This window comes from Polyodon spathula, chromosome 6 (assembly GCF_017654505.1).
Source record: "Polyodon spathula isolate WHYD16114869_AA chromosome 6, ASM1765450v1, whole genome shotgun sequence".
NCBI lineage: Eukaryota > Metazoa > Chordata > Actinopteri > Acipenseriformes > Polyodontidae > Polyodon > Polyodon spathula.
This window is the reverse complement of record NC_054539.1, coordinates 40,807,530-40,825,656: the sequence shown is the minus strand read 5'-3', so window position 1 is coordinate 40,825,656 and position 18,127 is coordinate 40,807,530. Positions and strand designations below refer to the sequence as shown.

The window sequence follows — 18,127 nt, the reverse complement described above, 5'->3', positions numbered from 1 at the left end:
ATAATGAAGAATGCTGTCAGACCCTTTAAAAATCTGTTTACCTAAGTAAAAAAAAAAAGAATCTACAATTGAAAAGCTCTGTACATATTTTTTGGTGGATGTATAAAATAAATGAAAGTATTATTACATTTTTCAAAAGTGGGAATTAAAATTAAAATAATTTAAACTATAACATACTGTATTTCATGCCATATAAACCCATGAGATATCCTAACACATACATTATTATATGGATAATATTTTTTTGCAGTACCATGGGTAAAAGTTAACTTTATTAACAATTAATTCATTTTATAACCCAAAGCCATAAGTGCAATAGTATGCCTTTGTTGTTCTGTTAAATGAATATAATTGCCATTCACATAATTAGGGTGTTAAACAAATAAACAAATTTAACGTAGGGTCTAAGTTAAATGTGATACTTTTCATATATATATATATATATATATGGCTGTATCATTATGGCTGTATCTGGTGAGGTGGAATTATATGTGAATGAATTGTTACTAGTTTTAAATTGGACGATATATTATTTAATGACATTCTATACAAATATTAATAACAAAAAACAACAATTCATTTTATTTTAGGATACATTTAAATTGAGTTTGATTGTAAAACCGCAGCTTTCGCAGAGTAAGACCTCACTAACATGGTTGACACGTCACACAATGCTCCAGTGGGTGGTGGCTGAGGTTTAATTACACGCTTCTTTTCAACAAGACGTTTTGCTTTTCCAAATGTTGTAGTGCTAAATCTCTCGGTGACGGGGCTAGAAAGGTGAGAAATAAAATAATAAATGGAATCCATAGCTGGAATAATTTATCTGCACAAAGAGGCGTCTATTCCAATTCTATTCCATTGAAATTCCATGGCCACGCTTTCCAGGTGTCATGTTTCCCAGGCAGAATTAAGGAAATGGACCGTCTATGAGCAGAATCAGCAGGGGTAATTTAAATTGCGTGTCATCCTCTTCGCATCGGGTTATTAAACCAGTCGGGTTTTTTTTTTGACAACAACTACTGTTTAGGTAACGCTGTGTTATATGCAAAAAAACGACAAGAAACTGAAGTGCAATTTTATTCCTACGCCACTGGCCTAGGTGTGAATCAGACATCATAGCACGGCGATGCTGCGCGTATAGTATACTATACGTGTACATCATAACTGTTTGTAAAATACAAGGCATCTTGGAAACCTTTGGCTCTGCAGGATGGAGGAAATACTAAAAAAAATGCAGAAGGACGCTTCTGGAAACAAGCACAAAGCAATAAGGGAAGCCTGCGGTTTAGCGTATGGTAAGTACTGCGTGTTTCACCTGTCTTCTAGACTTCAGAATGCATGCTGGTTGGTATGCTTAAGCCGAATTGCATTTTATTACAAAATATTACAAGTAATATATAGACATGCAATGATAATATACATTGTTTTATTATTATTAATATAAATACTATTTGTATGACATGCATGCTGTTTTTGCTTATACGCAGGCAAAGTGTAAACTGTAATCCAAGGGAAACCGATTTAAGTATTTAAATTGATGCAGACGACAGAAAGAAATAATGAATGCATTGCATCACAATCTAGTGTCATTATGAGTGTTGTGCTTTTTTATTTGTTGCCTAATAGTTTTACAAGTACATACGTTTGCATTTATATACAGACAAAAATAAGTTCCATGCAATGTAGGAGTTAGGTTATGTAGCTTTTCTGTTTTGTTTTGTTTGGGGTTTTGTTTTTTGTTTTACTGAAATTATCCAAAAATCTACAAATACGTTAAGCTTTTTGTATTTTTTGCAAAAGCTTTATTATTTTTGTATTTTGGAACCTATTATAAATATATATATAAATATATTATCATATAGACAATTAATATTATACATTAACATTGTGTATACATACATTTACTTTGTATATATAATACCAAGATATTATGTATAATAATATTATATAAAAATTTAAAAAACTACTAAAATTAAAGATATATGACCCATAATATTATATATATATGTGTAGCCTATTATCCTATATGTGTATGTTGAGTAAATGAATAGTATAACACATATTGTTTCATACACAAATTGTGTAATATCTGCTGATTGCATTACTGTGTATTGGAGTAAATGAAACATATTGCACATTTTCCCCACTATAATGACATTTCTGTATTAATTTTATTTGTCAAGTACGTTGAGACTTTTAAGTACTGTGGCCACACGGGGCCTCTTGTTTTATTTTAAACAGAATAAATGGACAGACTCGGATTGCAGGTGCACACGGAATATCCGCTTTTTAATCTCTTTAACACTCGGTCCCTATGGCCTGAGACCACGCCACAGCAATAAACCCCCTAGATTATATAATTTATCTCTGTAGACTGTCAGTACCTTCTCCCTCTATTCTCCTTCCTACTCCAGTCGCTCTCACAGCCACTACCCAGCTCTCGTTCTGGCTAACCATCATAGCCTTATTTACTGCAATTGTACTTTTCTGTCTGCTCTCAGTTGTTTTCATTTATCTCTCCTGCTCTAAGGTATTCCCCTGCCTTATACCTCCCCACCCACTCTGTCACCAATCACTGCAGCACATCACTCACCCCGACTGCACCATTCCTCACAGGGTGGGGGATATATATCTGACTGGACTACTATATTCTCACGAACTCCCTTCCCCCTTCACTAACCCTCATAACCCTTGTCTAGCTACTTCCTCTCCCCCTACTCCCCCACCCACAATCCTGGTCAATACATGCACCTATTCAATAACAACATAGACAATTCCCTTCAGGGCACAGCACACTCTACAGGCCCTCAGGTCGCTACAATACATTGGTTGCCTTAACATTTTACATTGAAAGTTAATTCAGTATTTAACCACTACTGAAATCAGTTAACCAGCAAAGACCATATTTAAATCATATCTGAAATTTCACAGAGTAGACATTCTAGCAATGATTTCGCAGGATGATTGTTTTTATTCATTAGAAGACACCCAGAGTCTAAATATGGCATTTTTGGATTTGGGGGTGTGTATACATTTAAATCTTATGTAATTTTGCCTAATGCCACTTTTTAAAACTGTTTCATAATGGCATGGTATAGGAAAAAAGACCCAAACATTGATGGACAAGGTTTACACCTTCTAGAAGAATATTGCCTGAGGTATTTAGACCTGGCCTTGATTTTAAAGTGGGTTTGTAACAGCCCTTCCCTCCTCCATTCAGAGAGTACCAGCTGTGAAACAGTGTTCCTAAAAAAAACAAAAAAAAAAAGATCTCCTGGTTAAAAATGAAGGGTTAATTGTTATTTCATGGATTTAAAAAATGATAATATATGTTTTGGTTCAAGATAATATAATAATAGGCCAGCTAAAACTGCAAATACCAGAGCCCTATGGACGATGAGTCAAACACCAGAGCCCCATGGACGATGAGTCAAACAGCCCTATGGATGGACGATGAGTCAAACACCAGAGCCCATGGACGATGAGTCAAACACCAGAGCCCCATGGACGATGAGTCAAACACCAGAGCCCCATGGACGATGAGTCAAACACCAGAGCCCCATGGACGATGAGTCAAACACCAGAGCCCCATGGACGATGAGTCAAACACCAGAGCCCCATGGACGATGAGTCAAACACCAGAGCCCCATGGACGATGAGTCAAACACCAGAGCCCCATGGACGATGAGTCAAACACCAGAGCCCCATGGACGATGAGTCAAACACCAGAGCCCTATGAACGATGAGTCAAACACCAGAGCCGTATGAACGATGAGTCAAACACCAGAGCGCTATGGATCATCAATACCCAGTCGATCATATGCTTGAAATCAGTTCAAATTGTTACTGTAGTAATGTTTAGCATATTAAATCATGTTTTTATTAACCATTACATTAACCCTAACCTTAAGATAAAAAATTAACAATGTTTGTTTAACAGTTAATAAACAAAAAAATGGCCCTTAAAATAAAGCATGACCTTTTATTCTAACCAGTGAAGTTTTCATTTTAATACAGCAACTGCTATTTTAAACAGATTGTATTATGAAGTGCCCCAGTCCAACACATTATGTTTTTGTCATTATTGTATGTGCTACAAACGCTGAAAAGGGGATTCAAAGTATTGATAGTAAACTATAATGCAAACATGTTAGATAAAGTAAACTCTTACTTGGTATTTATGGTGAAGTTTGGTGAACATTGGAATTTACTATGACTGGAATCAAATTTATCTAGAACTGACACTTTTTTTATTGCTTGAAAAAAAGTTAATGGTTAGCAGATATTCAGACAGAGATTTTCATTATTTTGGAATTCATTTGATTCTCTTTATAGGGTTTATGAACAGAAAGGGTTAAATCTATGAAGTACTGTACTTACAAGAATGACAAACAAGCAAGAGTATTTCTGCAATATATTGCTGAGGTAGAAATAGGCAGCTGCAAGATACAATAAAGATGCAGTTCCTGTCAGTGATGTCCAATGTTTACAGATAGTGCTGTGATAGAAGAGGAGCTAGTATATGTTTTTTTTTTTTTTTTTTGTAGTATTAAACACACATTGCTATGCATGTTAAAACTGCATTTTTACGGAATTATCAACAAACATTATACTGGGCCAGTAAAATGTCTGTGAGGCTGGTGAATTTTTCCCTCTACTAGCCCTGGTGGCTAGTACATGGAAAAGTTAATTTCAAGCCCATATATATATATATATATAACACACACACATATATACACATATTATACATACATACATACAAATGTGCTCAAATTTGTTGGTATCCCTCCACAAAAAACAAAGAATGCACAATTTTCTCTGAAATAACTTGAAACTGACAAAAGTAATTGGCATTCACCATTGTTTATTCCATATTTAATAGAAGTTAGACTTTGCTTTTGATTTTTTATTCAACATAATATTGTAAATAATAAAACAAATGAAAATGGCATGGACAAAAATGGTGGGACCGCTAACCTAATATTTTGTTGCACAACCTTTAGAGGCAATTGCTGCAATCCGACGTTTACTGTAGCTCTCAATGAGACTTCTGCACCTGTTAACAGGTAGTTTGGTCCCCTCTTCCTGAGCAAACTGCTTCAGCTGTCTCAGGTTTGATGGGTGCCTTCTCCAGACTGCACATTTCAGCTCTTTCCATAGATGTTCAATAGAATTCAGATCAGGTCTCATAGAAGGCCACTTCAGAATAGTCCAATGTTTTGTTCGTATCCATTCTTGGGTGCTTTTAGCTGTGTGTTTTGGGTCATTATCCTGTTGGAGGACCCATGACCTGCGACTGAGACAGAGCTTTCTGACACTGGGCAGTACTTTTCGCTCCAGAATGCCTTGATAGTCTTGAGATTTCACTGTGCCCTGCGCAGTGCAGCAAAGCAGCCCCAAAACATAACCGAGCCTCCTCCATGTTTCAGTGTAGGTATGGTGTTCTTTTCTTTGAACGCTTCATTTTTTTGTCTGTGAACATAGAGCTGATGTGACTTGCCAAAAAGCTCCAGTTTTGACTCATCTGTCCAAAGGACATTTTCCCAGAAGGATTGTGGCTTGTCAATATGCATTTTAGCAAATTCCAGTCTGCCTTTTTTATGTTTTTCTTTCAAAAGTGGAGTCCTCCTGGGTCTTCTTCCATGGAGCCTACTTTTGCTCAAAAAGTGACGGATGGTGCGATCAGAAACTAATGTACCTTCACCTTGGAGTTCAGCTTGTATCTCTTTGGCAGTTATCCTTGGTACTTTTTCTACCATTCGCACTATCCTTTTGTTCAGTCTGGGGTCGATTTTCCTCTTGCGGCTGCGCCCAGGGAGGTTGCCTACAGTTCCATGGACCTTAAACTTCTTAATAATATTTACGACTGTCACAGGAACATCAAGCTTCCCCATGTTCAGTGTGGTGCACACAATGATACCAAACAGCACAGTGACTACTTTTCTCCAATTAAATAGGCTGAATGACTGATTACAAGATTGGAGACATGTGATACTAATTAAAGAAACTAATTAGTTTGAAATATCACTATAATCCAGTTATTTATTATCTTTTCTAAGGGGTACCAGCAAATGTGTCCAGGCCATTTTAGAATATCTTTGTAGAATAAGCAATAATTCATCTCTTTTTTATAGCTTCTTTGCTTTATTCTATGACATAGCAAAGGCATGCAAGTATACATGATAAAATAGCTTTTAATTTCATTACTTTTCAGGAGGAATGAAGCATTATTTCAATGAGCTGTAAGGGTACCAACAAATTTGAGCATGTCTGTGTGTGTGTGTGTGTGTCTATATATATATATATATATATATATATATATATATATATATATATATATATATATATATATATATATATATATATATATATATATATATATATATAAAATGGATTTTTTTTTTTTTACTGATACACAATGAAAACGCAACAGTAAGTTTTACTTCAATAGGTCATTGGGCACATATGCTACATAATGTTATTTACATTTGAAATAGTGAGCAGATAGTTTTTTTGATTGTTTGAGTAGTTTTGTACCTTGGGATAACAAAATATGAGTTCAAGTCATGTGATTTCATAAAGGTACTCAGTGTTTGGTGTTTGAGTTTAGTTTAAATTGCCAAAATGAGTTGATTTAAGAATCTGTATAAATAGCCATTCGAAAAAACGTGATTTTCAGGGTAACATGTTGACAGCTGAGAGATGAAATCACCATCTTCTGTGGGCCAGAGAACATCTGAGGTGGTGCAGAGAGAGTGGTGGAGTGTTTTATTCAATGACATTTTGTGCTTGACAGACCTGAAGGAAGACAGTGTGTGTGGAGACGTTGTGGTGAGCATCATGCTAACTGTTGCGTTGTTCAAGCCACTTGGTGGAGCTGTGGAAATGTGGTGATGTGGGGAGGAATCTCCTTTAACACAAGAATGCCTTTGGTCCAGATTGAGGGCAACCTTACTGCTCAGCGATACATCGAAGTCCTTGAGGCAACGGTTTTTCTGTTCCTGCAAGCCAATCTGAAGTGTCTTTTTTTTCAGCAGGACAACACAGTGCTAGGATTACAATTGCACAACTTCTAGAAAACAATATCGAGGTCTTGCCGTAGCCTGCTTTTTCTCCTGACCTGAGTCCAATAGAACACCTGTGTATCGCCAGTGCCACCCACAGGAGACGACCGCGACCAGTCAAACCTCTCCAGCTGGTTGCAGCTGCACAGGAAGAGTGGCGGAACATTCCACAGCAGTCTATTCAGAGGTCTATGCGTCAATGCTGCCAGGACTGTGTTCATACTCGGAGGTCATTCCCAACACTAACTTTGTAATGTTTTCATTTTGACAGTGTCACGTTTCGTACGAAAAACTTATGATTCTTTGATCTGTATTTTTGTTAGCCAACTTGACACAACTGTGGGAAGCACTGCAGTCAACATGGGCCAGCATCCCTGTGGAACGCTTTCGACACGTTGTAGAGTCTATGCCCCGACAAATTGAGGCTGTTCTTAGGGCAAAAGGGGGTGCAACTCAATATTAGGAAGGTGTTCCTAATGTTTTGTACACTCAGTTTGTGTGTGTGTGTGTGTATATATATATATATATATATATATATATATATATATATATATATATATATATATATATATATATATATATATATATATATATATACACACACACACACACACACACATACAGTGCCTTGAAAAAGTAATCACCCCCATCCCTTTTTTCACATTTTGAGAGTATCAGATTCTGAATTTGAAATAGATTAAATTAGGATTTTTTCCCACTGATCTGCAAAGCCTTGAACACCATGTCAAATCAAAAGAAAATTTCCAAAAGCTTTCAACAATTTACTAAAAATGAAAAACTGAAATTATCAGATTAAAAAAGTATTCATACCCTTTGTAATTGCAAGCCTAAATTTGCTCACATTTGCTTTTGTGTAAGAAATTAGTGGATTACCTGCTTTAAATTAAACTGTGAGGATAAATACCGCTCTCTCTGTATGGTCCAAAAGTATGGTACAGACTTTCAGAAGAAAGAATCAAAATGAAGACGAAAGAGCATTCTAAGCAAGTCAGGGATGTGATTATAGAGAAGCACAAATCTGTGGAAGGGTACAAAACCATTTTAAAGGCATTGAACATCCCTCGGACCTCAGTGCAGTCCATCATACAGAAGTGGGAAAAACACGAAACTACCACCACACTGCCTAGATCAGGCCGTCCCTCTAAACTATAGTTGCCAGACAAGAAGGGCACTTCTTAGGGAGGCTACTGTGAGGCCAACTGTGACTCTGAATGAGTTACAGAAGTCAGTGGCTGCGATGGACGATGATGTTCATGTATCAATCTTCAAGGCATTCCACAAAAAAGGGCCTTTATGGGAGAGTGGCAAGGAAGAAGCCCTGGCTAGAAGATCCTGCAGTTATGTGGCAGAACGTCTTGTGGTCTGATGAAACTAAAGTGGAACTTTTTGGCCTGAACGCTAAGCGGTATGTGTGGCGTAAATCAAGCACTGCACACCAGCCAGGTAACGCCATCCCCACCGTAAAGTATGGCGGTGGTAGCACCATGTTATGGGGATGCTTTTCAGCAGAAGGGATTGTCTGGCAATATTGTCAGGATTGATGGGAGGATGAATGGCAGACAATACAGAGAAATCCTGGATAAAAATCTGCGCCCCTCTGCCAAAAAACTCAAACTGCGGAAGCAGTTTGTCTTTCAACAGGATAATGATCCAAAGCACACTCCCAGAGCAACACTGGAGTGGCTAAAAATGAAGAAAATAGATGTCCTTGAGTGGCCCAGTCAGAGTCCTGACCTTAATCCCATTGAAAATCTGTGGCAAGACCTCAAAATTGCTGTCCATCACTGTTCCCCAACTAACTTGACACAGCTAGAGCAATTTTGCAGGGAGGAATGGGCAAATATTGCTCCATCATGGTGTGCAAAGTTAATGGAGATTTATCCGAAAAGACTACTGGCTGTTATAGCTGCCAGAGGTGGTTCAACCAAGTATTGACTGACCCAGGGGGATGAATACTTAAATTATGACATTTCAGTTTTTTAATTTTAATTTAATTATTTTATTGTTTACTATTTTCTTTCTTTTTGTGTGTGACTCACAAATAAAAATTCCCAATCTAATTCATCAAAATGCAAGGTTGTGAGACTCTTAAATGTAAAAAAAAAAGGGATGGGGGCTGAATACTTTTTCAAGGCACTGTATAATGTTAATTATATATATATATAGTAAAAGCTTGACAGATCGATCAATCAGCTGTTTGCACTTCATTACTGACCAATTACCCCTGTACTGTACCTTGGCTATTTAATCACTGTATGCAGTGTCAGGTTTACAGTTTGAAAAAACAGCACTGACTGGAACAGCAAGCGTGGCTGGAAAGAGAAACGCAATGTGCATCAGCACAATAATTCTCTGTGTAAATAAAATGTCTCGCTGTGCGTGGAACTCAGTCAGTCAGCAAACAATGCAACGTTACTTCAAAAAAGCTGGGGTTTCTGTAGTTGAAGAGGAGAGTGTGGACGAAAATACAACTAAAACTGAAAGTCTGGCTGTTATCTTGGCGACCAGGGCGCTCTGTCTGAAACAGACACTGATGATGTAAGCGTGCGTGCTGCGCTTTTAACACTGCAGCCTGCTATGGAGCAGGATCCGGATGTAGAGCTGAATTGGGATTTTTTCGAAAACGCTGACAAAGACCTTCCAGATGCATATCAGAGTTCTTTGCTGGAAACAATTTGCAGTAATGTAGCCTACCTGTACTGTACATTTCTGCACTTGCATTACTTTTTGTTAAATTCATAGGTTTTAATAAAAAAAAATGTATTAGTATAAGGAGTGTCTTAATAAATATTCTTAATCGCATACATGCGTGTTTATTTTATTTACTCTGCTGGTGATTTGGGGGATATTTTGAATGTCAGGTTACTGTATGGGAGTTTATACCATCCATCGCTTACTGTGGGTGAATCACCTTAACACAAACACGCCCGTACTAAGCGGTGGCAACTACATGCCAGTCATTTGCTGTGACTTCAGTTGAATCCTGTTGTCAGCAGCTTAAATTCCTCCTTTTAGCTGTATCAACTGTCATTTTGTTAAAAACACTGATTTAACTGTACGTATTTTTTATATTTTACAACACAATTTGCATTGAACACGAAATGTCTTAACCCATTACCTATCTGTTGCTAAAGCGACCAAAGCACTTACAAGAACATTTGTTAAATTAGAACATAATTTGAAAAAAATAATTATTCATAGTAGTAGTATTTGAAAATAGTCAAATAGTCGTGAGTGAATATAACAGATAACCATGACTACTCGTGCTGGCTTTAAACCAGCATGTTAGTTGTTTCTGTGTTGGTTCAGTGTTTTATGTGCATTTGTTTTGGCCATCATGTTTTTGTTTTGTCTAAATCTTTTATTTAATAAAAGAAACAAGAGCATTTGCGTCTCGCCCCGCAGTACTTGCCTGTGTGTCTGTCTCTTCCTGGCCTGACGTCACCACCAAGCCATCCGTATATATAGTCCTATAAGCAAACTCATAATCATAGGCAAATATAATAAAAACCAAATGCAGTAATTTCAGCTTCCAATTGCTTTAAAAGACAGTGAGTCCCAAACTTTAAAAGTTACTGTTGTTTATAGGTAAAAACTCAACTTTTTATTATGAATATATTGTGTTTTTATGTTTCAAGCAACATATTATGACAATTGTGGCATAAATCGCCACATTTTGTAAAATGATTTTACACTTGCATCTTTTGAATTAACATGTTTCAGTAAAATCAAATGCCCAATAAATTTTGCGTCCTGCACAGAGGGAGAATAGTGTAGTGTCGGATCCCTCATGACCTATGAATGGGACATTTTAGTGCTGCAGTGAATTGCTGGGAGGCAGGATTTGCTTGTAATTAGTTGTATGCTGTGTTCACTTTCAGTATATGTTGTGTATGTGAGTGTGTCTGTCTGTCTGCGTAGCTGCTGCAGCCTGGTTTCAACCAGGTCCTCTCTTTCCCGTCTGGTGACTATATAAGCTGCAGCCTGCGTGCTTTTGGAGAGTGTGGTGAGTGAGTGGCAGCAAGTGTTGGAGAGCAAGAGTCAAGAGGCTATCCATTTGTTACCTTCCTTTCAAAAACCAACGGCACTTTTAAGCGCCAACCTAGCCTGCAGCTGGAGGAATAAACGGCCCTTTTAGCGCCAAAGAAATCCTGTTGTAGCGTCTCTTTCTTCCCGCTGAACCCAGGGCAAGCCACCATCACAATACAAATGAAAACGTCATTAAGTGGGATTGGCATTGGGGGAGAAGGAAGGCTTCAATTCATTGACTGTTTTGTAAGCATTATCAATGCTTATTCACCACTGTTTTTTTTTTTAAAACGAGATTGTGAACGTGAGAGTATATGTGTACATTTGTTTTAAGTACTCGCCCAGAGGACAGAGACACAGACATCAGCTAGTTCTAATCAGATGTAATTCACCTTGGGCAAGCATGAGTTTCTAACCCTAGTCTTGCTCTGAAAAGTGATATCCTTTTATCATTTGAAAATACTGTATCTCAATTAAACAAAGTGACGTCCAAATTAAACGACATAAGTAGCATTGGGAAGAACAGTCTCCCAGAGCTGTATCCCATATAAACAGACATTCTGATTTATCAATATCCTGAATAGGTGTCACCGACTGTAGAAGTGCAGTACATTTACATTTTGATATCCTCTAGTATCTTGTAGTTACTTTTACATTCTTTCGAAATTGTTGTACTTTTGATTATCGTTGGACTTCAGTGCATTATTAAGTACAGTGCTCTGGGTTTTCATTTTTTTACGTTTCTTGCATGTTTTAACAAATACACATTTTACAGGACTTTATAATATTTTGATTCAGAGCAGTGAATAATTTTAGTTGGAAGTATAGTATAAATACATAATTTGTAAAGACGCTGCAATTCTTGCTGGATTGAACGCCAGTAAACTTAAAGGGGGAGTGTTTTGTTGGTATTTATACTTGGAATTTTTTATATAAACTTTATACAGCCTGCTATATTGATTTTAGTGCAATAACTATAACTCCTCCTGTTTTGAATGAGCGTGAACAATCAATTGACGTAACAGCGTAACTCCAAATTATATGCAGTTTAGCTTCACTGATTCAAAGCTGGTCAGAAAAAAAACAGGTACCCAACTTTAGAGCGCTAGAGAGAACTGCAATCTAACAGTTCAATTTCTAACTGCTAAAAACAAAAAATCAAATACATATAACTACAGAGGAAAAAATCACTGTTTTTGTTTTTTTTGTGTAACCCATGTAAGATCTTTTTTCTTCTTTTTTTCAACCTAACAGAGACCCTTGAAGCACAGAATGGATCAATCGATATTAAGCCATTTCAGCTGAGGTAAAGTAACAAAGCTTTTAATTTGTTTTGTTCAAGAAACATACAACAGTCCCCTCCCATGACACAGTAGTGTGTGTTAGAAATGATGAGAAACAAACAAGTGCCATTGTCCGAGCAGGTACAATGTTTCTTTCACCTTTGTAATTGCTCAGTGGTTTAACTGTTCTTTGAAGGCTGGTAGAGGCATTGTGGTCAACAGATGGTCCTCAAGAACCCCAATTAGTTAAACCATTTCCTTTTTTCTTTCTTTAATTTGTTATAGTTTTAACACAAAGCAGTAACTAGCCACACATTATTTACCGTTTCAGTGGCGAAGTACTGTTTTATGTACACTGGAAAACTGGATGATTACATATTGGTCTTCCATTTGAAACAGTACCTGGAGCTTTGGTGGTACATCAAGGCACTAGGGTTCAAAACTAGACTGTATCTGAGTTGCAGCTTTGCTAGCCATATATCATTTAAGCTGTATTTTCTGGACATTCCTGGACAGATAATTGACCGCAGCTACAGGAAGCAACTCTCATCTTTCCAAACTGACACAGGAGACCTGACAGGAGACATTTGTGTTCTGCTAGTTCTGTCCATTACCACTAGTGTAATGCAGGGTGAAATAAAATTAGTTATTAAACATGTATCCTGACTGGGAAAAAGTCTGGTCAAATATTTTATATATGTATAATAAATTCAATGGAATGCTGTTAGTTTGAAACTTTATGAGGATTGTATAAACTAATTAAATCCCATTCAAAGTTATTCAAACAGAACTAAGACCATATAAAACTAGGTATTTTATATGTGTTGGTACTCGGGTAGCCTGACTGGAAAAATGGTAGTAAATTGCTTCTTCACTTGTTTTATTACGTTTTCCATTAGACATTGTATCTATCGGCTCATATTCCTCTGGGAAACAAACAGAAAATGATAATAAAAAAACTAAATTTGTAGTGCCTCTAACAAAAAATTGAGGGTGCTACAACCCACTTTGTATACGCATATACACTTTATTATGCATAAATACATTTCAACAACAAGTGGACCAGGGTGAACAGCAAGCATTTAAACAGCAACCTTTAAACAGCAACCCAGAGGGAAGAAGTTACAGGAGAGGAGTAATTGTTTGAACAAGTTAAATAATAATAGTAAACTGTAAAAAAAAAAAAAAAAAAAAAAAAAAAAAAAAAGTATCCACTGTTAGGTTATGGAGTGTACTGATGCGAATGGGAATGAATGTGCGACTAAACTAAAGTTTATTGATAGAGGGTAGTTTACATACAGAGTGAGTTGTAAACAAGGGAGGAGAAGGGTTATTACTAGGCTTGCCACTTCTCAATTTTAATCGGTAAAACTTGTTAAACGTTGAATTCCCAAAAAATATGAATTCGACTGAAATAAATTTAAATACAATAAATGTCAGTAAAACCACTTGCTATTTTTTATTTTCTTAACAAAAGTAATTCTTTTAGAAATCCTCTCAGTAGTTTTTTTTTTTTATAATTTTTATGCTTGCTGTCTGTCCCGTCTCCGTTCCGCTCTGAATGGCTGGGGGTCGCTGTCAGTCATCTCAGTGGTCTGTTTGTACTGTAGTTTCATTCTGTTCTGACAGATCTCATTGAAGCAGTGCTATAATGCTCTCATTTGCCAGCTACAGAGACATTCAAAGCGCGTACTCTGAAGTTAGTGGGTTAAAGAGTACGGAAGCTTTTGCTTTAGGTATACGGTGACAGTTACTAGTTTGATTTGAAAATGGGGCGCAAGAGAAAAACACTTAATGAATGTTGTGCACAATACCCTGGCCAATGGCTGAAGTCTCCGCAGCAGGACGAAGCGGGCCCGTCTGACTTGCCTTCCAGTTACTCCGAGTCCAGCTGTGCTGAAGCAGGAGAGGGAGCTCAGACTCCAAATAATATGCACAAGTTAGTTCTGTTCAACTATCTAATGTTTTGTTCTGTTATTTTTACTCGGAAATTTATGTTATAAAGGTCTGTGTAAAACACTTTATATACTGCGTTTACTACGGTTTATTTGAGACCATTTTTAAATGTATAGCTCAGATGTGACCAAACGTTAATTCAATTAGAATGTTTGTAACCATGGTTTTGTTGCATGTTGAGTATGATGAAGGGGTTTCGCTAAATGAGACGTTTGGTTTTGGTCTGGTTTTGTTTAAAGTGTAAAGGTCGATTTCACCCAATTGCTGCTTACATTGAAAAATAAAGATTGAAAAAAACTGTAAATTCTTTCTAAAATAAATGTTGATATTAATCATCGATTTGGCAAAAAAGTCAAAATCGAATAGTAGCAAGCCTAGTTATTACCAGATAAACTGCAGTGATAATTTGTTCCTGTATTATGGTGTGTTGCCAATAAATATCACTTGTTAGGGGACATAAATACCCTGTAGATAGCAGTGACCTTTCAACCATGTGTATCTGCAACTACCATTTGTAATGAAGGACAGCTGACCAGGGCTGCCAGCTACTTTTACAAAAACCTGCCTACTTTCCTGAAAGAAACCATAATAAGAAATAACAAAATTAAAAAGCATGGCCCCAGGGTTGAATTTATCACAGCTGCGCACTAAGTTCTGTGCAGCTGGATGTCTTTAACAATCTCACACAAGCAATCCACAGTGGAAATGGCAGTTTGATTTGCCACTAGAAATGCTAGCTTCAATTCTGTCCTTCTCTTTGTTATTTTATTCAAGGTAGAATGTGGAGTAGCATTGTTAATATGTTTTTTGTTTTTGCATGTCTTATTGAAACTGCAGTATTTGCAGAAGCCTTTGGCTCTGTCTCCTGAATCAGCAATTCAACTTGCTAAAAAGAAAAGACTTGGCTATTTACTTTCACTGTTTAAAGATGCACTCTATTAAATAACTTTTTTTTCAAATACAGTAGAAACTGAAAAATGTCAGCATGAATAAAAAGCTCTGTATTTATGTGAAAATAAGCCATTTGTAAGGGAATTGTCTTAATCATGCTACATTTTACATTGCGGTCTGAACTTCAAAAACATGTTCTGTTATTTATGTTATTTAGGTATTTACTTATGCTGTATCAGCTATATTTAAGCAAAATACTGTAAAACCATAAATGTTTGCGACCAAAATATCTGGCAAATCACACATATAAAACCTATTTTGCTCAAGAAATGTTGGCGACCTGTTGCACTGGCAGTAGTATGTTACTTCATTATATGCCAAAAATGTGTTTTTTTTGTTTCCTTCATATGCAAAAAGCGCATAATAAAAGGTTTGGAAATATTTATGGCTTTACAGTATTTAAAGTCATATTTCCAACCTTGCCTCATTATTTTGTCTGACTTGTATATTAAATATGAAATTCAGACTCTGCTAATAGTGGAAAATGAACTGCCCCCTAGGGAAGACTATTGTTACCAGTAGGTCCACGTTGCAATGTCCCTGGCCTGTGACTACGGGCATTCTAGTCCCCTGTAAAATATTGTCCCTCGGGTCAATAATTTTCCACTGTAGCCCTCCTCTCCAGTCCATATTTACTCTATATATATCTATATCTATATAGATATCTATATCTATAGATATATATATATATATATATATATATATATATATATATTATATATATATATATATTAGATAGATACTTTACTTTTTAAAAGAAAAACTTTTTCTACTTTTAAAGAAAAAAACATTTGACGTTTACAAGGCAATAAAACAGAAATTACAGTATTACATAATCAAGTATTTAAATATTGAAAAGAATAGAAAAAACAGCAAATTACAAATACATATTTAAATTCCTTTCATCAGTCTCACAAAGTGCATCAGAAATGCATCAATTCAATGAAAACGTTTCCAGATAATTTACCATACTGTAATATTTAAAATTCAGTTTAATCCTGTTGATAACCAGCATTCTAGAAACAGTAACTACTTTGGTTTTACCAGCATCAGCAATGTGAGCCTTCCTGCTTTTTGAAATAGAGAGCTTGACTTGCCCTAATAGGAAATTTGCCAGCAGACACAAAGGTTTTTTCCTTTTTGTGTAAGGTACACCAAAGATTAAAGCACATTCAGAAAAATCCAAAACAAGGTCAACAAACAAGCACTTTTTCAAAACAAAAAGGGGGGTTAAACAGTTACAGAAAGCAAAACCATGAAAAATTATCTTTCTGGCAAAAAGGGCATTTGTCTGTTATTCCAGGATCTAGGATACACAGGTATGAGTTGACAGCAACGATGGTATGCATGAGTCGCCACTGCAGGTTCCCTGATCTCTTGTGTAGAGGAGGTTTATAGAGACTCCTCCAGGCCGGTCTGGCCTACTCTCCCACCTCCAGCCACACCCTCCAATGTGTGTCTGGAAGTTTGTGTAATTGTCTTTTTGTGATGTATTTTAATACACATTTTCATTTTTTTTTTTTGCCCTCTATATTTGCCAGGGGGAGATCTGTCAAGTTTTCCATTTTTAACAGGCGGCCTTCATCTTCCCCATTCAGATGAGCAGATGGGGAACTCAGAGGGGAAAGGGGTCTCATAAGACCAGGTTCTTTTCTGAGAAACCTTTTTTTGAGAATTTCCTGCCGCTGTATGGACAGGGCTGTTTGAAACTGATAAAGTAGCCTCCCAGCTATTCTCTCGGCGTGTAACCCCACAGCTGATGACAACTGTTGTGGACTTTTTCATTTATAGTTTTTCATATCACCTCAGCTTTTACCATTGACTTTGTGAAAGTCTGAGGATTAAAAATGACAGGTTCCTCTAGCAGCCAATAAAAAACAAGAGTTCAGTCATATGACCCCAGCCATTTAGCATACAGTTTTTATTCCGACGTAGGAAGGAGCAACAGTACTTTGTCTCCTGGATGAAAAGTTTGAATGCGTGTATTTTGAGCCAATTGACCAACCAAATCCAGTGCTCCTCCCACCCCTCTTTCACCAGATCGAGGATGCCACAAGGGCCTTGAAGGGGGAGAACCCTGTCGAACTCTGTGCTGCCTCTCTCACAGCAAAAAAGGAGGTAGGGAAGAAGCATTGCAAAATGCCTTTTTCTCCTGAATCACAAAATGTCTCAGCATCTGCTTTTAAAGTCTGATTGAAACATTCCACCAAACCATCTGTCTGTGGATGATAAACAGAGGTTTGGATGGGACGTATTTTGAGTGTTTTGTATACTTGTTGTAATCTTTGAGACAGTCATTATCTCATTGGGAATCCCTACTCTGGCTATAATCTTCACTAGTTCTTTGGCTATCGCAGATGCACCTCAATGGAACTGCTTCCGGGTATCGCGTTGCATAATCTACCATCACTAATATACGTGTATACCCGGAATGCCTTCAAGGGGTGGAAATAATCGACACATCATTATAAAGTCCTACCCAATAAAATAGAGCCAATATGCATTCCCTAGTTTTGTCGACACCGAAGTGTCCCGAAAAATGGATGTCATCTGAGGTCTCATGACCTCAGACCGATAAGACTGGGGAATCATTAATTATGTTACAGTCTGTCTATTGCCCTTTTATAATAAAATCTGGATATACTAACCGCCCAGCGCCTTGAGCACCCTTACATTCAATAGACCTCCAAGTGTGTGCCAGTGTGGAATACTGGTCCATCACTCTATACTTCGGTCCAACATCAAGTATATCGAGAGGGAATGGAGTAGCCTTTCCCCTGGATGGCCCAGTAACCTCGCCCACTCGGTCACACAGCTTGC

At 37.0% G+C, this 18,127-nt stretch overlaps 1 protein-coding gene across 3 annotated transcripts in view; it reads left to right on the top strand.

Annotated features, from left to right (window-relative positions):
- The first annotated feature begins 731 nt into the window (after positions 1–731).
- Positions 732–18,127, top strand: part of arfgef3 (ARFGEF family member 3) — a 105,112-nt gene continuing 87,716 nt past the window's right edge. For all 3 annotated transcript variants that reach the window (XM_041252847.1, XM_041252848.1, XM_041252846.1), the window contains exons 1-2: positions 732–1,298; positions 12,372–12,423. In XM_041252847.1, the coding sequence (XP_041108781.1) occupies positions 1,214–1,298; positions 12,372–12,423 (137 nt within the window). In that variant the 5' untranslated portion in view covers positions 732–1,213. The remainder of the gene's footprint in view (positions 1,299–12,371; positions 12,424–18,127) is intronic.